Source organism: Juglans regia, chromosome 3 (assembly GCF_001411555.2).
Source record: "Juglans regia cultivar Chandler chromosome 3, Walnut 2.0, whole genome shotgun sequence".
Classification (NCBI taxonomy): Eukaryota; Viridiplantae; Streptophyta; class Magnoliopsida; order Fagales; family Juglandaceae; genus Juglans; species Juglans regia.
Window position 1 is genome coordinate 21,295,497 of NC_049903.1, and position 26,968 is coordinate 21,322,464.

Here is a 26,968-nt window from a genome sequence, read left to right on the forward strand (position 1 = left end):
AATCCGCCCCTTAACCTTGTACCGTCTTCACTGTCATGACCAGATCATTTGCCTCAACAAGCACATGCAATCATACATTTACGTTTTCATTTTCTTTTCCTTTAACCTTAGCTTACCTTTCATTCATTTGAAATACATAGTCGTACCATTTAGTATTTAGTCACATCATCAGTCATTCATTACATTAATAATAATAGGGGTCATGAATAAGGCTGCCAAAGATGTTTCATACATATACATATACCTTCATAAAATGTACTTGACTATTTAGTTATAACATGACATTTTCAGTTTACGTAAAATGGCATTGAAAAATATTATTATAGTCACGTACCTCAATCATTGTGCAAAGTAAGCTTAAATGCACAACTCATAAAGCGTCAAGCAGAACCTATAAATGTCATAGTCGAGTAAGCATCTCCTTCTGCTAAATAAAATATGAAACATGCATCGTGCAACTAGGCCCAAAGAGTGAACAGTGTGTCTATAAAACCTTCCCGAACCCCACCCTATCTATAGGTGTAACTTTTAATCTAATCCTTACGGTTTCACACTTCTTTTATGCATTCTTGAAATCATACCATAAGACCTCAATCTCACCAAATCAACCTTGTTTAACCTCGGGTCATCACATCAAAATGATGAAACCCTAGTGTCCAATACCCAACTCTCCAAACCCCAACTATCCGAAACTTCAAGTGGATAAAATCCTTACTTACAACACCTGCTTTGAACTCACATCAAACGCTTTAAATTCATAAATGACTCTACTATAGTCCACAACCACTAATCCAAGCCTTACTCCCACTTGCTCATGGAATCACTAACCTTAGATTGCACCGCTTAGCACCCAAACCTCTCTTTCTCACCTTTTCACAATTTCACCTAAAATAACCTAGATCAAGGATCATGATTATAATATCATTAAGCTCTACAACCAATATCAAACCACCAATACATATTAGGGTTACATGCATACCACAATCAAACCACTAAGGTACATACTCGGTTTGCTCCTTGGACTCATGCACATGGGTTCTACGTGGTTCACACTTCGTAAACCTCTTATCTATACATGATCTTATGCATTCTAATGGAGATGAACAATGCAAAAAGGGTATCTTTACCAAGAGGGTGGGATTGTGTTGCACCAAGGGTGTATACCGAGCAGTATCTAAGGTTCCATGGTTGGCAATGATGTTTTTGAGTTGCGGCAGCTCACCGGTGGTGCTAAGCAGTTCAAAGGGTCTGTGATGGCTGTGGCATGGAGTGTAAAACGAGAGGAAGACATGCTAAGTGGGTGGTGATGGGCAGTGGAGCTGCTTCATTATGTCTGCTCAGGAAAAATTTTGAGAATTTTTCTAAAGACATGTTTTATTGAGTTTTGGGAAAGGAAAGAAAAATATATGATTTCTTTATACAAAAAATATATTGGGAGTTGACAAATCACATAGGTAGAGTTGAAAATTTGTTTGAATATAATTTTTTAAATTAATTTTTGTTTGTTGTTTGTAAAAGTTGTTTTAATTTTTGTGTTTGAGTAATGATTAGATGAAAATTGAGAAGTTGAACTACTGTATTGTTTTTTTTCTCTTTTTAAATTTGAAGATATTTAGTTTGAGATTTTCAAATTTGAAGTAGGAAATTTTACAATAAGTTAATAATCTCAAATAGTTAATTGGTTTATTTATAACATAGGTAGTTAAAGGGTGTTAGGGTTTCACGTTAAGCCAAAAGAAAGTAAGAATATCCACTTCATTGCCAGAGCCAGAGGTCCATCTGTATTACAGAACAATTATAACAAATTTCACTAACCCGGCTCAGTGAGGACCAACAAAAAGACAGAGCCCTGAGGTTTCAATACGAGCTTAATATGTTACCATGGTCTTCGGTTACCACCACTTCAATCACTGCACAAAAGGGAAAAAATACTGAAAAAGTTAGCTGGTCAGGAAATCTCCGAATAGCCTGATACAGCAAGAAATGAAAGCAGGATGAGTATATTAACTTCCAATGCTCAAGAACGTATATCGGTAAAAGCCATATATTTTCTCATGTGGGCAGAATACCATACGATCTGATATGAACCCGTAGGAATGAATTCCCTTGAACCCACAATCAATTTGAAAACTCCCCAAGAAAGCCAAAAATCAAGTCAAGGATGGAGAATCTAGACCCGATGAGAACCCGTTTCAAGAACCTAGATTATATTAAAATCTAGACCCGTTGAAGAACCCGTCTCAAGAACCCAGATTACAAGGGAGGAACGCCACAAAGGTTGTGATTTACCTTTGATAAGTTCAAGAGTTCAATCAAGAACAAGAGGAGAAAACTCAACTCACAAATAAAATTCAATATTGTCTAACTCTCAAATGAGGCTACAAAGTGTTTTTAAAGCCAAACCTAATCAAAACCCTAGCCAAAATAATGCCCCTTTTACCCACAATTACCCTTGATGAACAGTATCGGCTACAGTACGCGCGGCTACAGTAACCCCAACAGTAAATTGATGAAACCCTAGTTCCTAAAATGTAATTTTCCAAATAAGCCCTTGGCCAAAATACAAGGCCTTCCCAAAAACATAGTTCAAAAGAAATAAGACATGTGAGCCAAGCATCTTCAAGCCCACTTATTCTAAACTAATAAAATAAATCATTTAACCAAATTGGAAGCCTCCAATAACAATAGGCCGTATCTTTAAGTCATGTCTTCCACAGCTTGAATAAAGTGGATCAAAACTGGTTCTTCTTCTTTCAGACCCATCTTCAGTGTTGGGCTCTTGCTGGCTTCATCCCAGGTGGATTGCACCAATCCTTGCATTGCTTCCTTGATCTTCTTGGCCCTTGATCTTGTAATTGGCCCATCTGGAACTTGCAAATGATCTTTAAGAGTAGGCCCACCTTGGTTCCTATCATTCCCCCTCTCCTCAAAAGGATTCGACCTCGAATCTTCACCTACATCAAAAGGAGAAAGATCAGAAACATTGAAAGTTGCAGAAACTTTATACTCACCTGGAAGATCCACTTTATATGCATTGTCATTAATTTTCTCAAGAATTTGGTAAGGTCCATCTCCTCGAGGATGCAACTTAGTCCTTCTATGGGTTGGGAATCTTTCTTTGCGCATGTGAACCCAAACCCAATCTCCTGGTTCAAAGATGACACGCCTTCGTCCTTTATTGGCTTGGGAAGCAACCCTTTCATTCTTTTGGGCAATTTGAAGCCATACCCTCTCATGAAGTGACTTCACCAACTCCGCCTTCTTTTGTCCATCCAAACTACTCCTGTCATCAACAGGTAAAGGCATCAAATCCAAAGGAGTAAGTGGATTAAATCCATAAACAATTTCAAAAGGAGAGTATGAAGTAGTAGTATGCATCGTCCTATTATATGCAAACTCTATAAATGACAAACAATCCTTCAAAGTTTTTAAATTCTTATGAACAACAGTGCGTAAAAGCTGAGTTAAAGTCCTATTAACTACTTCAGTCTGACCATCAGTCTGTGGATGACAAGTAGTGGAAAATAAGAGCTTAGTACCCAATTTCCCCCACAACACCTTCCAAAAGTAGCTAAGGAATTTAACATCCCTATCAGAAACAATACTACTAGGTACACCATGGAGTCGCACTATCTCCTTGAAAAACAAGTCAGCTATATTTGTTGCATCATCTGTTTTATGGCATGGAATGAAATGTGCCATCTTACTGAATCTATCCACAACAACAAAAATAGAATCTCTACCCCTTTTGGTCCTAGGCAGCCCCAAAACAAAGTTCCATAGATATGTCTACCCATGGCTCACTAGGAACGGGTAAGGGTGTATACAACCCATGTGGCAAAACCTTAGATTTGGCCTTTCTACATGTAATGCACCTTCCACAAATACGGTTAACATCTCTCTTCATCTTAGGCCAAAAGAAATGTTCATGCAAAATGTCTAAAGTTTTCTTAACACCAAAGTGTCCCATTAATCCCCCACCATGTGCCTCACGCACCAATAACTCACGCATAGAACAATTTGGCAGACAAAGTTTGCTTTCTTTAAACAAATAACCATCATGCTTGTAAAACTTACCAAATGCCGCCTTATCACATGCCACATACACATTTGAAAAATCAGCATCATCGGCATACATGTCTTTCACGTATTCAAACCCAAGCATTTTGGCACTCATAGAAGTAAGAAGTACATACCTCCGGGATAGAGCATCAGCAACAATGTTCTCCTTACCTTGCTTGTAACGGATGACATAGGGAAATGTCTCAATGTATTCCATCCATCTAGCATGCCTTTTATTCAACTTACCTTGACCCTTGAGATGCTTCAATGATTCGTGATCGGTATGGATCACAAATTCTCTTGGCCATAGGTAGTGCTGCCAAGTCTCTAATGCACGAACAAGAGCATAAAGCTCTTTATCATAAGTAGGGTACTTCAGGGATGCCCCACTTAACTTTTCACTGAAGAAGGCTATGGGCCGCCTATCCTGCATCAAAACGGCTCCAATCCCTATTCCTGAGGCATCACATTCAATCTCAAAAGCTTTGTTAAAATCAGATAATGCTAACACAGGTGCAGAGCACAACCTTTCTTTAATAGTGGCAAAAGCATTCTCTTGATTAGCCCCCCAATGAAACCCAACATTCTTTTTAATTACCTCAGTGAGTGGTGCAGCAATAGTGCTGAAGTCTTTAACAAAACGCCGATAAAAGCTAGCTAACCCATGAAAGCTTCTTACCTCAGTGATGCTTTTTGGCGTTGGCCACTTCTTGATGGCCTTGACTTTCTCTTCATCCACCTCAATACCCTTTGTACTAACAACGTAACCAAGAAAAACAACTTTTTCCATGCAAAAGGCACATTTCTTGAAATTAGCATACAACTTTTCACATCTCAACACATCAAACACATATCTCAAATGCTCAATATGTTCATTTAAGTTCTTGCTGTACACTAAGATATCATCAAAGTACACAACCACAAACTTGCCTATGAATGCACGTAGGACATGGTTCATTAATCTCATGAAAGTACTGGGCGCATTTGTAAGTCCAAATGGCATAACCAACCATTCATAAAGCTCATACTTAGTCTTAAAAGCAGTTTTCCATTCATCACCTCTTTCATTCTAATTTGATGGTACCCACTTTTAAGATCAATTTTACTGAAAATACATGAGCCATGCAATTCATCAAGCATATCATCCAATCTAGGAATGGGATGGCGATACTTTACCGTGATATTGTTGACCGCCCTGCAATCAATGCACATCCTCCACGTCCCATCCTTCTTTGGCACTAGTAGCACTGGTACTGCACAAGGGCTCATGCTCTCCCTCACGTACCCCTTGCTCATCAAATCCTCAACTTGCCTCTGAAGCTCCTTTGTCTCCTCTGGATTACTCCTATAGGCTGGTCGGTTTGGAATAGCAGCCCCGGGCACAAAATCAATCTGGTGCTCAATGCCTCGAATGGGTGGCAACTCATTTGGCATCTCCTCCGGGAATACATCCTCAAACTCCTGCAACAAAGAAATAGCCAAACTAGGAAGAGACTGATTAGTTTCATCAAGAGTAAGATAAGACTCTTTATAGACAAGAAAAATCATAGGGCGATCTGCGAAGAAAGCCCTCTTAACCTCACTCTCTCTTGCATAGAAACTCACTTTTGCCTTTCCTTTTCTCTCAGAAGACTCTCTTTCTTTTTTCTCTCGTGGCTCCACTCTTTTTTCTTTACTCTCAGCCACCTCTCTACTTTCTTTTTCACTCTTTCTTTCATGCTCATATTCACTCTTACTCTTTCTTTTTTGCTCAATCTCTTTTTCACTCTTCCTTTTTTGATCACTCTCATTTTCACTCTTTCTCTTCTGATCACTCTCATTTTCACTCTTTCTTTTTTGAGCAACCTCACTTTTCAATTTCAGTTGGTCCTCATAGACCTGGCTTGGAGTTAAAGGAGCAAGTTTAATTGTTTTGCCCTCCTTTTCAAAGCTGTACATGTTCTTGAACCCATCATGTGTCACTCTCCTATCATACTGCCACGGCCTCCCCAACAAAATATGGCCCGCATGCATAGGCACAACATCACAAAGCACCTCATCTTGATACTTCCCAATAGAAAAAGTAACTAACACTTGTTTATCCACCCTAACCTCTCCACAATCATTCAACCACTGCAATTTGTATGGTCTAGAGTGTTTTAAGGTTGGTAAATTCAATTTCTCAACCAAAGTAGTGCTAGCCACATTAGTACAACTCCCTCCATCAATGATCATACTACATACCTTATTGTTGACATGGCATCTAGTATGGAAAATGTTCTCTCTCTGTTGCTCTGCATCATCCACCTTAATGTGTGCATTAAGAGCACGCCTGGCAACAAGAGACTCACCTGTCACAGGGTATACCACTCCATCATCATCACTAGCATCATCCAACTCGGGCACCTCATCACTATCATCCTCACTCTCAGTCATCACCTCCCCATTGTCATGCATAATTATCACCCTCCTATTTGGACATTGAGAAGCAATGTGCCCTGAACCCAAACACTTAAAACATTTGATATCTCTATTCCGTGAAGGTTGGGATTCTACCTTGGGTTTGTTGCTAGTTCCCTCATCTTTTCCCTTAGGTGGTTCGGTCTTTCTCTTTACTTCAGCTGGATCATTCCTATCCCATTTTGATTTCCAAGTAGTGCTAGAAACCGTAGTGTACCTTGCTGTCCCTTTTCTCTTTAATTGCCTCTCCACCTTCATAGCCATGTGCACCATGTCCTCTATCTCCACATAATGCTGCAATTCAATTACATTGGCTATGTCCCTATTCAACCCACTCAAAAATCTAGCCATGGTGGCCTCTCGGTCCTCCTCTACATTAGCCCGAATCATCGCCACCTCCATCTCCTTATGGTAATCCTCCACACTCCTAGACCCCTGTGTAAGATTTTGTAATTTCTGGAAAAGGTCTCTATAGTAATGGCTAGGAACAAATCTCCGCCTCATGAGAGCTTTCAACTCTCCCCATGTCTCTATAGGCCTCTCATAATTCCTTCTCCTATTGGTCACTAATTGATCCCACCAAATAATAGCATAATCAGTGAACTCAATTACCGCCAACTTCACTTTCTTCTCCTTAGAGTAATTATGGCAATCAAACACCAACTCTATTTTTTTCTCCCACTCTAGATAAACCTCAGGGTCAGTTCTACCTTGGAAAGATGGTATTTTCATTTTGATGCTACCAAGGTCTCTATCTACACCATCCCGACCCCTTAGATTCCCCTCAAGTCCTCTTTCATGCCTAACTCCTCTATTTCTACCCGACCCAACGTCAGATGCTAAATCTTCCTCTTCCTCACCATCTCCTTCATTCTCATACTGATTTTCAACTCTATGCTCACGTCGCCTCCTATCCCTCCTACCTTGTAGATTTCTAATCGCTGCTTCTTGATGATCCATCCTATCCCTCACTTCACCCAACACCAAGTTCAACCGCTCAAACTGTTGTTGCATGGCTTGCAGCACAAAGGATGAGTTATCTGCTCTCCCCCTTGGTGATGCGCTACTCCGATGAGACATTATCAGGCGCTGCACAAGAGAATGTTAGTGGCAAAAAAAAAAAAAAACCTCACACACTCCCTCACGTGTTTACACTCGAATAACGACACTCCACTCGTGTTTCACTCCTAATTGGCTTTTTTCGATAATAGTCTCACACTCTCTTTGCCTTTTACCTCAAGAGTTTTCCCACTCAAGTTCTTTAAGAACTAATTGACTCAATCAAGACAAAGCAACCTTGTTTTATCCCAACTAGTAATTAGATCCAAGAAACAAGAACAAGAGAAACACGAAAGGAATGGAGAAAAAAAAAATGGCACGTGAATCAAGGAAATTATACGAATGAAACAGTAACAATAAGACAAGATACCAACTAGAATCACCCCCTTTGATGATAAGGCTCAAGAAATTTTTTTTCACGATTTTTTCTTTTCTTTTCCTTTCACCAACTAATTTGATCACAATTTGATCACAATCAAGAATAAGCAGTTGAGAAAAACCCTAACAATAACTCAAAAACCCTTGGGCAAGTGATATACGGCAGCCCCTAGAACAAGAGATTTCAGCCAACACAAACCCTAGAACAATGAATTTCAGCAACCCCTGAAGAAATCTGCTAACCACCACTATTTTTTTTTTTGTAATCAATCCTAGAACAATGACGCCCTAGAATTAAATATGCAAGAAATAAAAGATAGAATAAGACCTGATTGGAAACCTTGCTCTGAATACCAAATGATATGAACCCGTGGGAATGAATTCCCTTGAACCCACAATCAATTTGAAAACTCCCCAAGAAAGCCAAAAATCAAGTCAAGGATGGAGAATCTAGACCCGATGAGAACCCGTTTCAAGAACCTAGATTATATTAAAATCTAGACCCGTTGAAGAACCCGTCTCAAGAACCCAGATTACAAGGGAGGAACGCCACAAAGGTTGTGATTTACCTTTGATAAGTTCAAGAGTTCAATCAAGAACAAGAGGAGAAAACTCAACTCACAAATAAAATTCAATATTGTCTAACTCTCAAATGAGGCTACAAAGTGTTTTTAAAGCCAAACCTAATCAAAACCCTAACCAAAATAATGCCCCTTTTACCCAAAATTACCCTTGATGAACAGTACCGGCTACAGTACGCGCGGCTACAGTAACCCCAACAGTAAATTGATGAAACCCTAGTTCCTAAAATGTAATTTTCCAAATAAGCCATTGGCCAAAATACAAGGCCTTCCCAAAAACATAGTTCAAAAGAAATAAGACATGTGAGCCAAGCATCTTCAAGCCCACTTATTCTAAACTAATAAAATAAATCATTTAACCAAATTGGAAGCCTCCAATAACAATAGGCCGTATCTTTAAGTCATGTCTTCCACAGCTTGAATAAAGTGGATCAAAACTGGTTCTTCTTCTTTCAGACCCATCTTCAGTGTTGGGCTCTTGCTGGCTTCATCCCAGGTGGATTGCACCAATCCTTGCATTGCTTCCTTGATCTTCTTGGCCCTTGATCTTGTAATTGGCCCATCTGGAACTTGCAAAGGATCTTTAAGAGTAGGCCCACCTTAGTTCCTATCACGATCAATTAATCTTGACCCTAACTCAACACAGGCCTCAAAGTACTGCAAACAATACTTGTGTTTCTAGTGATAGTCTAAAATATCCCATTGTTCTTTCCATGCCAAATGGCATGCACTGCTGCTGTTAACATAAATATTTCCCCTTACAAGTACTATTAACTGTCTGCTACACAATTTCTTCCCAACATCTGGAAACCCAAGGTAAAGGGTGTGGGAGGTGGGGATGCCAGGGTCTAATTCTCTGAGGCCATGGAAAGAATACCCGAAACCTAACCTGAAAGTTCACCTATCAATACCATGTTAACTTCATTACAAGTAGGGTCAAGGTGTAAGTGATCCACATCTATAAGTTTAGATTCATGCTTTTCACATGACCAAACAAGCAGGAAGATATTTCAGGGAGAGAGGGAGAAATCCGTGGGAGGGGGGGCTTTGGTTAATTCAAGGCAGGGTTCATCCTGGTTTCAGTATCAAATTACTGCAGCAGTATTTATGTGATTGCTAAAAAACTCTCATTTTTTTTTATAAGTATTGCTAAAAAACTCTCATATAAACAAAATCTACAATATTACCAGTTTACCGTCCTAATTTACTCCTGAATCTTGCCCATAACTTTATTTTTCCACTCCTGCCCAAGCCAACCAACCTTGAAGGCAGAGATGCAATGTTTGACTTCCCAGAGAGTTCCACCAACCCAAGATCTTGCTAGTCAGATGGCTTCCATTTGCTGCTCCAGTACAGCAATCTAATAGCATACACATAAGGCTATGGGTTTTTAGTTTTGTAGAGTCGCCTAAAACCAAATAATTTATACCAAGTAAATGTGAAAACAATGGTCAATATTCTTGGTTTCTTACCCATATATTCTATTATATGAGTCTTCACTTATTGCTTGTCTGAAAAACAGTCCTCATGTAGATGCTCAAGAAAAACAGCCAATCAGGGAAAGTTGCCTTTTGTTGAGGACTTGCTAGATATTTGAAAGGATACTGTATAAATTGGATTTCACTGCTTTTAAAGATGGGGGGAAATAATAGATCTTCAAAGCTATCTGAAATGCTCACATATGTCCTCTTTTGCCTAAAGCCTAAAGCTCTTTATCTCTCTAACAAACGACGCATTTACTTGTGTTTCTAAGCCATATATTTTCTAGTGAGGGCAGAATACCATGTGAAAGGGCATTTTATCTATTAGGATGCTACACCAGTGATTCATCAATTCAACCTGGATCCATTGGAATCACTGAGATTCAAATGAAACAAGATACATCCATATGGAATGAATTTAAACTGATTACCTATAAAAATAAAAATAAATAAAAAAATCAACTGATCAAATTAAAATCACAAAAATCGTCAGCACTAAACCTGCAAGATTGCGAAGATAAATTGAAGCTCAAAAGTCAGATATTGCTTCACTTCTTCATCTCGAAGGAGGCCGGCGGCCTCTCTTCCTCATCCTCCGTTTCCTTTGTAGCTTCTTGCTTCGAAGCCTAATCTTCTTCGACAGTTTCATTTTCATCTTGTGCTCCAGCTTCCGCTGGAGCTTTGGATCCGCTGGAATTTTGTCAAATGCCAGATCCACTTGGTCATCACTTTCTGACTGGGACCCACCACCATCAGCAACTTCCAAAGACACATAGGCAATAATTCCGGCCCTTTTGTTGGTCACAGTGGGGGCACAAATGCAAACTCCATCGAAAGCATGCCGATCAATGGGATTCATAAGAAACCTATAAGCTAAAAAGAAGAACAAGATTCAGTCAAAGTACGAGTAATAAAGAGGGGAAAAAACAAGAGTGTTTAAAAAAAAAACCCTAGTGTATGATGCTGTAGTCTCCTAAAAAATTAGAAGAAACAAGAACTTTAATAACAAATAAAACTTTAGCACAAGGATCGGTGTTTCCACATTCCCTCCAAAGAAGATACATTGATATCCTGAGTAATTTGGCAGAAACTCATTTTCCCCGAAACTAGTAAAAGTTGCAACGTAAGATCAGTAATCGTTTCTCATATTTCGCACCACTAAAGGAAGCAATTTCCTTAAGGAAAAGAGAAAGGAGAGACGGTCTTACTAGAAGTTGTGGCCAATGCCGATGATGATACACTTGACGATAATGAGAGCGACGACGACAAGGAAGGTGAAAATGAAAAAATCTGCACTGCCATTGTATCTCCTTCTTTGATTTTAGAGAGTTGCAGAAAATGACTATATTTAGAGCAAAGGAGAGAAGAAAATAGAGGAATTCACTTTTTGTGTATTTTTGTGTCAAAGTCTTCGAGAGATGACAACCGGGACGAGGAAAGCAAAGCTCGGGCCTTTGGCTTGGCGAAGAGAGAGAACGGGAAGAAGAAATGACAAAGGGAATCGTAGGAGTGAAGACTTAGGTTGCGTTTGGATGTTGAAGTGAGTTGAGTTGAGTTGAGTTGAGATGATAAAATATTATTAAAATATTATTTTTTAATATTATTATTATTTTAAGATTTGAAAAAGTTGAATTGTTTATTATATTTTATGTTAGAATTTGAAAAAATTACAATGATGAATTGAGATGAATTGAGAGATGTTTAGTAACCAAATGAAGCCTTATCATTAGAAGAAACGACGTAGTTCAACAAGTATACAAACGAGGTCGTATTGTAAGCCTTAAAACTGCACATCATAGAGCATTCAATGCATCTTTAAAATTCGAAGAAATGTAGATAAAATTATCAACATTAACTTTATCAAAATGTAAAAGTTTGAACTTTGACCTATAGTGATTTTAAGTACATCTTCAAATTATATTGTTCATCATCAAAAGTAATATTTTATTATAAAAACTAAAACCAACTATTTTCCAACATAAATAGTGTACAGTAATATAATAGTTTATTCTTTAAATAATAACCCAATTAAATTCATATAGGGTTAATACTATAGGGTTATATCTATAGTAATTTTTATTTGTTATAATAATATAGCATAATATTATTAGTTAAAAAATCCAATGCTCCCATCTAATTCCAGGCTAGCAAAAATGTTCCCGATGCTATCTGGGATGCCTTCCGTTTAATTTTTTATTATTAATCATTGAGCTTTTTTTAGATAGTGTAATTGTAAAATATGAAAAAAAAATTAAAAAAATTATTATTAAAAAAATAATATTATATTCTTATTTTGATGAATCTAATGACTAATCAAATGTGGGGTTATGGATATAGAGGTTTTGAAATTATGAAAAATATATATTTTTCATCAAATTTTGAATATGACTTTGACGAAGCCAATGCCAATGCTCTTAGCAGTAAGGCTGAGCACAGAGGCTAGGTTTGGATACCAAAACCATTTCAACCATCTCATCTCATCTCATCATTATAATTTTCACAAATTTTTACATAAAATACAATAAACAATTCAACATTTTTAAATCTCAAAACAATAATAATATTAAAAAAATATTCTAATAATATTTTATTCATTTTTCATCTAAAATCATCTCATCTCATCTCACTATCCAAACTCCACATCAATCAGAGTCGATATGCCCTGATACCGACTCCGATTATTGTAAACTCCACTCTAGCAAGTCGGAATTGAAATTAGAGCGAAGTCGGATCCACAACCACTTGACACCCAATCAAAGATCTGTGAACACAAGATTCACAACCACCCAATCACAGATCACAAACAACCAATCACAGATAACAACCAACAACCATGAACCGCCTAATCACCGAAATCATACAAAACATAAAACCAAAATGCATATGTAAAATTAGATTAGAACCAAAAAATAAAACTCAAAAAAACTTGCACAGATTGAGACTTGATAGACATAGATCGAGAGGCAGAGGGTGTTGGTTGCTTCGGTTCCATATCCGTGCTCCGTTGTTCGATCGGTTGTGCTCGATGGTGTTGGTTGCTCCGATGAATTTGATGTCTCGAAATCCTAAATGAAATCGCAAATCTTTGAGAGTGAGTGAGTCAAAAGGCGAGGGGGAGGGGGAGTTTATCGACGGCCGCACGACAGGAGAAGATAGAGAGAGGCGATGGCTAAGTTAGGACCTAAGGTTTAGAATATGAGATGAAAATGAGAGTGACAACCTGAGGTCGCGTAGGGGTGGGGTTGGGTAGAAACGTAGTCAATGTAGTCAAAACGACGTTGTTTTTCCTATAAAAACGACGCCTTTTTTTTTGGGCAGACGCAGAAAAAGAGGTCAAAATGGCATCTTTTCTTTAAAAAAAAAAAAAGAAAAGAAAAATAGCAATGTTTTGACTAAATTTGGGCTGGTAGCACCTTTTGGACTGGGCTACTCTGATTATGGGCTTCTAAACCCAAATTTTCCTATGTTTTGCATTTTTTTCTCTAAACCCTAAACTAAATCCTAAATTTAAGTTTAATTTAAATTTTTGTTTTAGCCCTAATTTTTTATTTATGGTTTTTATAATTGTTATGATTGATTATTAGTAAATATTAATTCACTAGTGTCTAATTATATGTTATCATACTATAGTTTGTTAGTATTGATAATTCTAGTCATAGTTCTTATAATCTTTTTATCACTCAATTTAAATCTTAGTATTGATTATTAACAATTACTATTTAAATTGACTTGTACCATAGTGTTTAAATATAATTTATTATACTAGTGTTATTATACATTAGTATTACATTTTATTAACTCATTATACTTGTACTATACTAGTATCTAACTTATTCATCTTATAGACTTATACTATAGTGTTTAATTATATGTTATTATACTAATATCTAACTTAATTATATACTAGACTTAGTATTACATGTTATTATATTAGTATTATTATACATTAGTATTACATGGTAGTAATACTATGATGTTCATTGTTTATATATACTAAACTATTCTTATTCAATTTAGTCTATTTATATTATAGTATAAATATATTATTTTATAATAATTAACTCATTCTACTTACTAGTATTTTACTGAATTTAACTAACCACATAAATTCTATGTATATAAAATATATTTTTACATGTACAATACAGAAGTAGAGTCGAAGTCAGAATGAAAAACAATGTAATTTTCCTTTTATTAGTACTTTGCATTTAGGCAAGAGATGTTAAGTGGGTTAAAGGGTCAATTTGGTCACTTGTATTTTAGTCCGTTAGGGGGGGGGGTGCGAGTACTTAGTGCAGAGAGGAAAAGGGAAGTGGCATTCCGAATCTTGTTTGAACGTCGTTAGACCTGTGGAGGTTATAGGTTGTCTTAATCACCCAGTAGTTGATGTTAATGAAATACAAATACGATTTCTATACATCTTCTCTTCATTCAAATATACAATCACTTCTATACCCAGCGATTTTAACTAAGCTCTTTAACAAGTGGTATCAGAGCCAAGTTTTTATCCCAGTCATCACTTTCTGATTGGGACCCACCACCATTAGCAACTTCCAAAGACAAATAGGCAATAATTCTACCCCTTTTGCTGGTCATAGTGGGGGCACAAATGCAAACTCCATTGAAACCTGTAAATGCCTTGTATGACACTCTTAAATTCCGCTTGGGATTTTATGGAGTTTGAAGTTTCGGGACATACAACACAAGGTCACATACCCTCATTCATAATAGTTAAGAATGCAATGCACCTAGCATGCTTATAACAATATGCAGTAATCGCAACAGATAAAATTTTCTTTGAGTAATACATAATGTAACAAAATGCTAATCCCAAGACATAATCATTCTTCCATTGATATATACATAAACCAAAGTTACGTATTTCATTCAGAAAGCTAAGTTGAACCATTCATATAACAAAAGTATGGTCCCAAAACATAAACCCTCTTAAACCTAAAAACAATAAGCAATTAGTATAGGTTACAAGATCCCAATCCTTATCTAGTATTTTCCAAAATTTCCACGATCTCGCCCAATAGTGTCAAATTGACTTCCATAAAATTGTTAGCTAATACAAAGTTACTCTTCAAGGAGAGAAACTCTTCATAGTATGACATCCATTGGGGCTCAAGATTCCCCACCAAAATTGCTTCAATATCGTTTTCTAGATGTATGATAATATCCATATAGTAATCAATCAACCGAAAACGATCGTCTATAGTAAACTTGGTGCCAATCGACTCTGGTCACACCACTCTTTACCTCATCCAGTTAGGTTTCATTGGTCTCTGTCACAACTTCTACCATTCCGGGAGAATGGTAGTTAGGACTACCACAGTAAGATTTATAAATCTCACGAAGTAAAGCTCCTAAACTACCAACAGTATAAATAAACATGCATGACAGTAAACATGACATGTATACTTGATGAATATGGGCTTGGTTGTGAAAGCATGACTTATAAACATTAAAACTTGACATGATCATGGCATACTTGCTTGTTAAGACATAAACCACTCATTCTTGTTCTTGCTTGTTACACAGAGATCTTATCTCATGGGGTTTCCACGATATCTTATCTCATGGGGTTACCATGATATCTTGATCATATCTCATGGGGTTATCATGATAGCTTAATCAAATCATGATTGACTGATAAAAGAATTTCATGACATGCTTGTATGCTTCATAAAATGGCAATCGTGACATGTGACAAATATTCATGCTTGATATACATAACAACATGACATAGCATAATATAATTCAATTTAATGAACTTAAAGGAAACATGAACATAACTTGCATGAGTCTTACCACCATACATACATAATTATACTATAGGTAAGTTAGAAGCTAACTTACAAAATGTTGTGTAAACCTAAGCATAGCGTAAAAGAGCGTAAGCTGAAATTAGAGACGTTCTAAAGTTAGAATATCTCACTTAATCCTCATAAATACAAAAATCACTAACTTTGGGTTAAATTTTTGAAGTTACCCGTCAACTTTTAGAAAATTATAAATTTGCCCCTAAACTTAAGGAAATTGCAAATGCACTCCAAAACTCACTAAAATTTGCATTCCTCATGTAAATTTAATTTTAAATCCAAATATGAACTTATAAATTTTAAAAACTAAACCCAAGTATGGGAACTCCTCTTAGCCAATTCACTCCTAGGCTAAAATCCATGATTTTGTTATCACTTGGCCAATTAACATACTAACATGCTTAAACCGAATATAACAACTCTCAAAACTCACATCCTTAATTCTAAAATCATGCAAAGATACTAAATCATAAATTAAACAAAATCTTAAACTCAATACTTCAAGGAAATGCTCAAAAACATCAAGACTAGTTCAAATACAACCAATTTTTGATGTTCTAGGTCTAACACTTTCATATGAACTCCAAGGACTCCAAAAGTCTATAAATGACACTTATAACATGCTCATCAATCAAACCGAGGTGATAGCATGCTTGACTAACTTGAAAAATCACAAAACATAACAACTTAGAATCAGTTTGCATGTAAATCATTGAAACCGAATCATGCATGCTCTTGACTTAAATCATAGTGACTAGATCCTTGATTTTCATGCAATAAATCTGTAAAGAATTTAACCATATAACTCACATTCAAGTTTTAAATCGATCAAATTATTAAATCTAGCAAGCCATAGCAAATAATCCATCAAAACAAACATCAAAATCAAGAGCCTCTAAATCATGCTTAAAAACCTACTCGCATGTTGATCAACAATCCAACAAAAACCTAAGTTATAAATCTCCAAAAATCCATAGATCAAAGCTTTAAAAATAAGATTTACAAAAACCATAACCATTGAATCAAGATCCTAAAGTTAAAATCACAAAAACTAAACCAAACGAAAAAAGTCGTTTAGACCAATCAGTTTCTTTCAGTCCATAGATCATGCAAAACCATTTTATAAAAATCTAACATGCTTTGAGTCAAACTAGAAATTGCATAAAAATCATGTAAAAAATTCATAAAACTGAGATATACACAACTTCTCATAAAAGGTTCACAAAACGTCCAAAGTTCATCATCAATCATCATAACTGAACCATTCCACCATCGACACCAACTTTCATTCAACAAATCTCCAAGAAAAATTAACAAAAACACTCCCAAGTAAACTAGACTCACTGTTTAAAAAAATACACAAGATTTGAGCTAGGAAAAATAACTTCCAAAGGATTAGATCTCAAGAACACAAGGCTGCCAAAAACTCTTCTCGAGCTCTCTCTTGGTTTGCTCTTGGAAATGGATGAAGAAAATGCACAAGTGTGGGAGGAAAGTGAGGGTGGCATGGGGTGTATAGAAGGGTCTAACTTGGTGGTGGAGTTATGAGACAATGAGGTTAAGTTGACTTGTGAAAAGGAGAAGGACAAGTTGATGGAAGTGAGGGCTGGTCGAATGGTGATGAGGGACTTGACTCTTGCTTATTTGACTTGTCATAAATGGAACTATTTGGAGCTAATCATGAGATGGAATGGTAGCCAATGCATGGCCTTATAAGAGGGTGGAAGCTTGTGGAAGAAGCTTGGTGCAACTAGGTGGTTTCGGTGGGACTAAGGGAGGCTAACCAAATGGCACTCCATTTGGGGTTTCATTGGGGTTTCGATTAGGGTTTAGTCCAATCATAATCTTTCTTGGTTAAGTGAAATTACCAAGGTGTAAGAGAGTGAATGAGGGTATATGAGTTTATACTTGAGTGGTTGATTGCTTGTGGAAGTGAATTAACTAAGTGAGAAAACACTTAGTCAAAACATAGTGCAATCATTTAGGTTTTGGTTACCCAAACTATAGGGGGTTCGGTTTTCATCATTAGGTTTAGGGTCTCATTGGGGTTGAAATGCTCGGCCAAAAAGTGTTTGGTTGGATTAAATAGTAAATGGTGTAAGACATGATGACAAGGCTTGATTCACATTCCATCACTTACACACTTGTACTCCTTTTAACAAGTGTCCGATGGCTTTCCAAGTGGATGACTAGGATTGTACTATGTGTCCAACACTTTTTATCCTAAGTGGATTTATACATCCTACAAAGTGATTTGAAAACTGTTTGAAATAGATGTCACGTGGCGCTTTCCCAAAGGGTTACTATTCATCCAAAAAACTCAATTTTTTTTATTGCATCATAAAATCCTAAATATTCATACGAGTCTAATGATGTAATTTTTTTTGTAATATTATACTCCTAAGTGCCTCAATCAAATAAAAATATAATTTCATCACCATATTGGATCAGGATCCAAATACGCTAACTGACTAAAAACTAATCGATCGCTCAATTTGTGAAATCCTTTTGGGATTTTATGACGTTTCTAAGGTCTAAAGAAATAAATCTATTGAATTTATTTTGGAATGTTACACCTAAAGATGGAGATCATTAACAACAAAAAATAAGAGACCCTGGCCAAGAGTAGATTTTTGGTATTGCAATACTCTGTGAATGACATCCAAATGGGATTGTCGTGGCTGATCCATGAATTAACTAAAAACTTCGAATGAGTATGCTAAGTCAGGTTTGGTTATGGTCAAGTAAATAAGGCGACCAATAAGCCTTCGATAGATAGAGGGATCTTGTAAAGGACGGCCATCATCTTTAGAGAGTTTGAGATTTAGCTACAAAGGAAACAACAAAGGTTTGGAGCCAAGAAAACCATATATTTCTAAAATGTCAAGAGCATATTTCCTTTTATTCAAAACAATGCTTTAGAGGATCTAGCCACTTCCAAACCAAGAAAGAACTTCACATCATCAAGATCCTTAATAATAAATTTCTTATAAAAAAACGTCTTCAAAGCTATGAGGTGGAATCAAGGTCACCTCCAACCACAATTATGTCATTAACATACACTAGAAGTACAATGAAATGAGTAGAAGAATGCAAGGCAAAGAGAGTGTGATTTGCTTGTGGCTTCACAAAATCGTAAGAAGTTAAGGCTGATGACAATTTGGAAAACCATTGTCGAGAAGCCTACTAAAGCCCATACAATGACTTGTTTAACTTGCAAACAATATGTTGCCCCTGTTGACTAAAACCAGGAGGGATTTCCATATAGACCTCCTCATCCACCATGAAGAAAAGTATTATTAACATCCAATTGGTGTAAAAAGCAATTGCCAGATGGAACCATTGCTAATAACATCTGATAGTCACAAGTTTGGCTACAGGTGAGAAGGTTTCTTGAAAATCAAGATCTTTAATTTGAGTATAACCCTTAGTCACTAATCTTAGTTTTTACCTTTCAATGCTGCTATAAGGCTTTTATTTAATTTTGTACACCTATTTGCAACCTATAGGTTGCTTTCCATTAGGTAAAGTGGTAAGAGTCCAAGTGTTATTGGCTTCTAAAGCATGAATCTCAATTGCCATGGCTTCATGACAATGGATATGCAAAACAACTAGTTTAAAAATTTTAGGTTCATAATGGATTGAAGCAAAACGAACTAAAATCTGTATGAAGGCGACAACTTATTATAGGAAAGGAAATAAGTAATAGAATAAGGAAGTGAAGTAGACTTACCAACACTTGGTTCTGATGAAGTTGGGGAATGTATGAGCAACACCTAACTTGCAATGATAAACCTATAAGTAAGAGGGTTGCTTTTGAGCTCTGGAAGATTGTCTAATAGCAGGAGGATTTAGTCTAACATTGAAAGGATTGGGAGACGATGATGTAGAAGGAGCATTTTGTGACATTAGAGGTGAAGTGGAAAAAGAAATGGCATGGTTTGGAGTATACTTCTTCTAACAAAAAAATAGGAGAAAAAAAAGAAGAATTGGAACTGGAAAGGAGAGCCATGCCTGGTTTGATTCAACCAAGAGAGTAGAGGAGAAAAAAAAAATACTTTAGCTTGAGGCTATGATGGAGTTTTTTTATTTATTTATTTATTATTATTAGATTGCCAAAAAGCTTTCGAGATTTTCAATTTTTTCATCCTATTACATTAAAAAAAAAAAAAAACAATTTGGTTGTTGTAATGTGTGAAAATTCTCTAATGATATTTTTAAATTTTAATATTACATATGGATTAATCAGAGGCCAAAGTGGTGCATTAGCCATGCCAATAAAACATAACATAAAAATATAAACACAAAATCGGCTTTAAAATTCCTGAAATATAAAAGTAACAAAAGTTTAAAACTAAGAAATATATTAAATAACAAGACTAAAATAGCTTTGTTACTTGTAAGTTTATTAGTACACACTACTTATTGTAGAACACAAGAAATGGTTCATGATCTACACAAGAAAACTGCAGCTGGTAATGTTATGGTGAAAATTGATGTGTCTAAAGTTTATAGGGTTGATTGTGGTTTTCTTATGAAAGTTCTTGCTCGTTTTGGCTTTCTGAGAAATTCTGTAGGCTCGTGGAGGGATGTGTGAGCTCGCCCTTGTTTTCTGTTATGATGAATGGGGCGTACAAGGGTTTCTTTAAGTCTATGCGTGGTCTCTGTCAAGGGGATTCTAAGTCACCTTATTTGTTCATTCTCATGGAGGATGTTTAATCTCGGCTTCTTGGGCGGAATTTTGACAAGGGTAGGATAAGAAGTTTCTCTCATCCAAGGGGGATGCCTTTAATCTCTCACTTGCTCTATGCTGATGACCTTTTAGTTTTTGTTAATGGGGAGAAGAGATCCATAAGGCAGTTTATTCGCACTTTGGAGATTTATGAGAAATGGTCGGGACAGTTGATTAGTAAGGAAAAATTTGCGCTCTTTTTCTCTAAACATATCAGCTTGAGTAGGGGACAGAATTTGATGCGGCTGACAGGATTTGTTGAGGGTTCTTTTCCTGTGATTTATCTTGGAGCTCCAACTGTTGTGGGGCGATTGAAAGTGCGAGATTTGGAACCTTTGGTGGCAAAAATTAGAAGAAAAGTAGTGGGATGGAAAACTTGTTTACTTTCTCATGATGTCAAGCTCATTTACTTTCTAAGGATGTCAAGCTCATTTACTTTCTATGGATGTCGAACTCATTTACTTTCTAAGGATGTCAAACTCATTTACTTTCTAAGGATGTCAAGCTCATTTACTTTCTATGGATGTCAAGCTCATTTTACTTAGACATGTGCTTTCGCGTATGCCTACCCACCTTCTCACAGTTATGAATGTTCTTTCGCGTATGCCTACCCACCTTCTCACAATTATGAATGTTCCTAATGCTGTGCATTAGACAATCAACTCTATTCTTGCAAACTTCTTTTGGGGGGATTCACATGGAAAACATAAAAAGAAATGCCGTTCACAAAAGACTTTATGTAAACCTACTAGTGAGGGTGGTTTAAATCTAAGTGATTTTGGGGAAGTTCAACGTTCTCTCCATATGAAGTTTGTTTGGTGTCTTTTGACGATGGATAATCTTTGGACAAATTACTTTCGGGCAAAATATGTGAAGAAAGGTCATCTCTCTCAAGCAGTTCATTCGAATACAAGGTCTCGCTTGTGGAGATCTATCCTTTGAGTTATTTCGGATGTGATTGATCATGTGCATTTAAAGGTGATGAATGGGGAGGGTTCCTTCTGGTATGATCGATGGCTGGCAAGTGGACCTCTTAGTTAGCTCACGAATTCAGTCCAAAATGTTAACCTGAAAATTAGAGATGTGTGAGTAGAGGATGCATGAGATATGGAAAAATTGGTTGAGTTGGTGGGAGAAGAAAAAGCTGATGAGATTATTCTTTCCATTGCTACGGGAAAGGAGGGGATGGATTTGTTACTTTGGATGCCAAGTTCTCATGGTAAGTTTTCATTTGCTAGTGATGGAATTTGATTCGAATAAAGGCTCCAAAGGTTTAGGGCATGGATTGGATCTGTCATTGCCTTCTTCCAAAGAAGGTGTCAATCTGTAGTTGGAAGGCTAGATACAATTGCTTGCCTGTTGATGCTAGGATCCAATTAGTGGGTATTCCTCTTGTGTCTAAGTGTGACTGCAGCAGATTGGGCCAAATTGAAAATGCTGATTATCTGTTGAGCAGAGGTGAGTTTGCTTTTTGGGTATGGAAACTTGCTAAAGTTGCCCTTGGCATCCCTAGATTGCACGCCAATAGTTGGTGGTCGCGTATGGTTCACTGGTTATCCTATGCCAGGAAGACTACACAATGAGGTCTTTTAATCTATTTTTTGCCAAGCTTGATTACTTGAAGACTCTGGTTGCACAGGTGTAAAGCTCGTATAGAGGGTCATTTGGAATCAGTGGAGAGTGTGTCTGGTTGGCAGTGAAGGTCTGGTTAAAGAATTTATTAGCTCAGTTGACTAAGAGCTTCCCTATCTCTCATTTTGATCAGGACATTTTACAAGCATTGGCGGTGCAAACTCGAGAGTCACCTGCTATTCATCCATCAATTGTGCGCTGGACTAAGCCATCAACGGGTAGGGTGAAACTCAACGTGGACGATAGTAGCAGAGGCAATCCCGGGAGTTGTGGAGGTGGGATTGTAATACGTGATGAATGTGGAAATTTTCTTGGTGCCTTCTCATCTTTCTTTGGGTAGGGTACTAATAACGCAGCTGAGTTGCGGGCCTTAACTGTAGGAATTCTTCTCAGCAAGGACATAGGTTATTTGCATGTAGAGATTGAATACGATTCAAGAGTTTGTTATGAAGCCTGTGGGTTGAAGCCTAGTGAAGCGGAAATGGGCCAGAATTGATTAGGTGAATGGCCAGGCCCATGGATGGAGTGTAAACGCTGCATTTTGAAGTTCTTTAGGAAGGCTTCCGTAATGAGAAAATAAAGGAGATGTTCTTATTTTAATGTTGTCAATTTACTTTTATGCCCTACTTTACAATTGTTAGTTTTACACTTGTAAGCCATTGATTGGCTGAGTTAGTTATTTTCTGTAGAGGGGATCTAGAAAAGGTGAGGGACGTGCGTGCGATGGTTTTCATATGGAAATTGTAAGAATTGGCCGACTGTTCTCGGAGGTTGGGTGTTCCTCGAAAATGCCCATTTACAGTGAATGAATCTTGTGATTCTCTTCTATAGTTCTATCCATTCTACTTTACATTGCAATTACATTATATGAAAGTTCATAGCAAGTGGTATCAAGTCTCCAATCATGTACCCAAAAAATAACCACAAAATTTTCCTTCCCACATAAGCCAAACACCAACTTAGATAATACTACAAAATTGCCATTCCCACCTCAAGCCAAACACCAAACCAGAAAATCACCAACATTCCTCATGGCTGATAATACATGTTCCAAACACCAGGAATTCACAATGAGACATGATGCTTAAGATGAAAGGATTCATGCCATACGTGAAATTCTGACCTAATTGACTGAGATGGTCCGAGCCTTAGTGACCAATTCTGCTACCCAGGTGGCTCACCGTGACTACACCCTGCACCATGACAGAGAAAACAATGAAATTTGCAGAGATTTCCGTAGAGGTACTAAACTTGATTTTCCTTACTGTGATGGTAAAAACCCAGCTACTTGGGTATTTAAAGCTAACCATTACTTTGACTATTATCAAACCCCACCTGCTCACAAAATTGCTTATGGCCTTATACCACATGGAGAGTGATACCTTAATTTGGTATCAAGATGCAGTAGAAACAGGCCAATTTAATAACTGGGAGACATTCACTAGAACCTTGGTATTACACTTTAGACCATCTGCTTATGATGATCCTATGGAGGCACTTACTAGGCTCAAGCAAGTCACTACTCTATCTCAGTACAAGGTACAATTTGAGGCTCTTTCTAATAGACTTCGAAATCTTCCAGAAGCTCACAAACTTAGTTGCTTTCTTAGTGGGCTGAAAGATGAAATTTGTCTTCCGGTGTGGATGTTCAACCCATTGAACCTTATTCTTCCTTTGGGCTAGCAAATATTCAGGAGGAATATTTGACCAACTCTAAAAGATCAGTGAAAGGGTGGGGTGAGAAAACAGGTTCCCCTAGCTCATGTTTGATACCTGGCACTCACCTGAGTTTTCCTACAATGAAGGGGCAACCTGGACAAGGGCAGAGGGTATTTAAGCCCATCAAACAGACTTCATTTGCTCAGATTGATGCGAAGAGGAGACGGGGTCTTTGCTATCACTATAATGACAAATGGAACACCTTACATGTATGCAAGTCCCCTAAACTCTATGTGATTCATGGTTGGGAGGAAGATATGGATGAAAAGGGAGAGGAAGTTTTTTTTGACACACATGATACAAAAGATGCTACACTTAGAGACAAGGCTGAGAAACAAATAGAGATTTCCCTAAATGCCATCACAAGAGCTCCATTTTAAAAAATAATGTGCTTATGTGGTTCTATTGGAGGAGAAAGTGTGGTAATCTTAGTGGATTCAGAAAGCACCCATAACTTCCTAGATCCCTTGATTGCTAGAAGGGCCAAATTGGAAGTGGATCCAACAAAGCAGCTGAATGTTAAAGTCGCAAATGGAGATTCATTTACAAGTGAACGGTTCTGCCCCAACACCTCAATTAAATTGCAAGGTAATCATTTCACTGCACCATTTTATTTGTTAACTCTGGGAGGTTGTGATGCTGTGTTAGACATCCAGTGGTTAGATACATTGGGCTGCATTAATTGGAACTTTTCCAAGCTTATTATGAATTTTCAGTGGAAGGGAAAACTGATAAAATTGTTGGGTTTGCAACTGGGCAGATCCGCTTTTGAGGAGGGCAGTAGAGTGAAAATTACTCCTAGTAATGGTTCCAAGGGGGTCTTCATTCAACTAAAAGCCATGAAACTTTTACCATAACTAGACAGCAAGCCTCCTAGGCCTATAAATGGGGAGATTGATGCATTGTTGAGACAAATTGGGAGAATTTTTTAGGAACCTATTGGGCTTCCTCCAGTGAGAACCCAAGACCATAAAATCATTTTACAGAGGGAACAACTCCCATTTCAACCATACCCTATCGATACCCCTTCTATAAAAAAACTGAAATAAAAAAGCTTGTGGCAGATTTGTTAGAATCTGGGATGATTAGACCCAACTTTAGTCCTTTTTCCTCACCCATTCTCTTGGTACGCAAGGCAGACCTGTGTATTGACTACAGGGCCCTCAACCACGAAACAATTAAAGATAAATTCCCTATCCAGTCATTGATGAACTTTTGGATGAGTTACATGGCTCGGTTATCTTTTCAAAATCGGATTTAAGGTCCAGGTACCACCAAATTAGGGTGGCCTCTGAGGATGTTCCCAAAACAGCCTTTCAAACCCACGAAGGCCATTATGAGTTTTTGGTGATGCCATTTGGGCTCAGCAACGCACCAGCCACGTTCCAAGACTTGATGAATGAGTTGTTTAAACCTTTTTTAAGAATGTTTGTTTTGGTTTTTTTAGATGATATATTGGTTTATAGCCACTGTTTAAAGGACCACTTGAGCCATCTTAAACAAGTGTTGGAAGTTCTTACAACAAACCAACTCTTTGCCAAGTTGTCTAAATGCACCTTTGAGGTGCCTGAAGTTGAGTATTTAGGACATGTGGTGTCATGGGAGGGGGTTAAGGCAGACCCTAGTAAAGTGTCTTCTTTGTTAGAATGGCCAATCCCTAGTAATATAAAGGCACTACGGGGTGTCTCAGGATTGACGAGGTATTACAAAAAATTCATTAAGAACTATGGCCACATAGTTGCACCCCTCACTGCTCTTCTCAAGAAATATGCATATTCTTGGTCCCCCGAGGCCACTGTGGCTTTCCAATAGCTTAACACTGCAGTTTCATAGCCACCAGTTCTTAAGCTTCCAGACTTTACCAAGGCATTTTCAATTGAGTGTGATGCTAGTGGATGTGGCATAGGGGCAGTGCTCATGCAAGGGGGTAACCAATCTGTTTTTTCAGTAAGCCTTGAAGGGTAAGGCCTTGCACTGTCCACTTATAAAAGGGAATTGTTGGCACTAGTCACCGTAGTGCAAAAGTGGAGATCATATTTGTTGGGCTAGGCTTTTGTGGTCAAAACTAACCAACAAGCCTTAAAGTTTCTGTTAGAACAGAAAGTGGGAACAACAGCCCAACAAAAATGGGTTACTAAGCTAATGGGCTATGATTTTACAATTGAGTTCAAAAAAGGGAGAGAGAATAAAGTTGCATATGCCTTATCTAGAAGGCTCGAGAGTTCTGTGGAGGAAGATGGGTTATTAGCAGTCATTTCACTTCCCAAGGCTGAATGGATTAGGGAACTGAAGCAGAGCTATAAATCTGCATCTGAATTGTTGGACTTAATGCAGAAAATTGAGGATCACCAACCAGTTCCTAAAGGGTACACAACGCTGCAGGGGCTGCTACTTAAGAAGGGGAGGGTGGTCATAGCCCTTAATTTTGAGTTTAAAGCGAAGGTTTTACAGTTTATACACAATGATCTAGCTACGGGTCACTCAGGGTTTCTTAAGACCTACTAACGGGCCAAGAGAGATTTTTTTTGGCATGACATGAAGAAGAACATCAAGAACTTGGTCAAGTTTTGTGATGTGTGCCAGATCAAAAAATCAGAAAATGTCTATCCTGCAGTTCTCTTACAACCACTAATCTTTCCTAAACAAGCTTGGAAGGAGATTTCTATGGACTTTGTGGAAGGCCTTCCCTCATCTAAAGGGGCCAATGTCATCTTAGTGGTTATTGACAGGCTCACAAAGTATGACCATTTCATGAGCTTGTCACATCCCTATACAACCACTGATGTAGCTCATGTATTTTTTAAGGAGGTATTTAAACTGCATGGTTTTCCAAAAACCATTACCTCAAACAGGGATCCTATTTTCCTAAGTGCCTTCTGGAAGACCCTGTTTGCGTTGCAGGGAACATCACTAAACTACAACTCAGCTTACCATCCACAAAGTGATGGCCAAACTGAGGCTTTGAACAAGGCAGTGGATAGGTATCTCAGGTGTTACGTTGGGGCCAAACCTAAACAATGGGTACAGTGGTTGACCCTTGCAAAGTGGTGGTATAATACT

The 26,968-nt window shown here is 37.5% G+C and overlaps 1 protein-coding gene across 4 annotated transcripts; it reads right to left on the reverse strand.

Annotated features, from left to right (window-relative positions):
* Nucleotides 1–1,728: 1,728 nt before the first annotated feature.
* On the reverse strand, nt 1,729–11,490 carry LOC109014543 (50S ribosomal protein 5 alpha, chloroplastic-like). 4 transcript variants are annotated; one of them, XM_035688159.1, is made up of 3 exons: nt 11,209–11,490; nt 10,502–10,873; nt 1,729–1,910 (listed from the first exon to the last, which is right to left on the reverse strand). In XM_035688159.1, the coding sequence occupies exons 1-2, from the start codon at nt 11,300–11,302 to the stop codon at nt 10,557–10,559; spliced, it is 411 nt and encodes a 136-aa protein (XP_035544052.1). In that variant the 5' UTR covers nt 11,303–11,490; the 3' UTR covers nt 1,729–1,910; nt 10,502–10,556. The 4 variants fall into 4 exon arrangements, with proteins under 4 accessions (XP_035544052.1, XP_035544053.1, XP_018852590.1 ...); XM_035688160.1 differs by lacking the exon at nt 1,729–1,910 and adding an exon at nt 3,256–3,283 and having other exon boundaries at nt 11,209–11,471; XM_018997045.2 differs by lacking the exon at nt 1,729–1,910 and adding an exon at nt 9,066–9,408 and having other exon boundaries at nt 11,209–11,471.
* Nucleotides 11,491–26,968: the final 15,478 nt, after the last annotated feature.

Coding starts and splice junctions, on each gene's coding strand:
- LOC109014543 (XM_035688159.1), bottom strand. CDS start 11,302: ATGGCAGTGCAGATTTTTTCATTTTCACCTTCCTTGTCGTCGTCGCTC. Junction 10,874..11,208: donor GGCATTGGCCACAACTTCTA/GTAAGACCGTCT, acceptor TCTTCTTTTTAG/CTTATAGGTTTCTTATGAAT.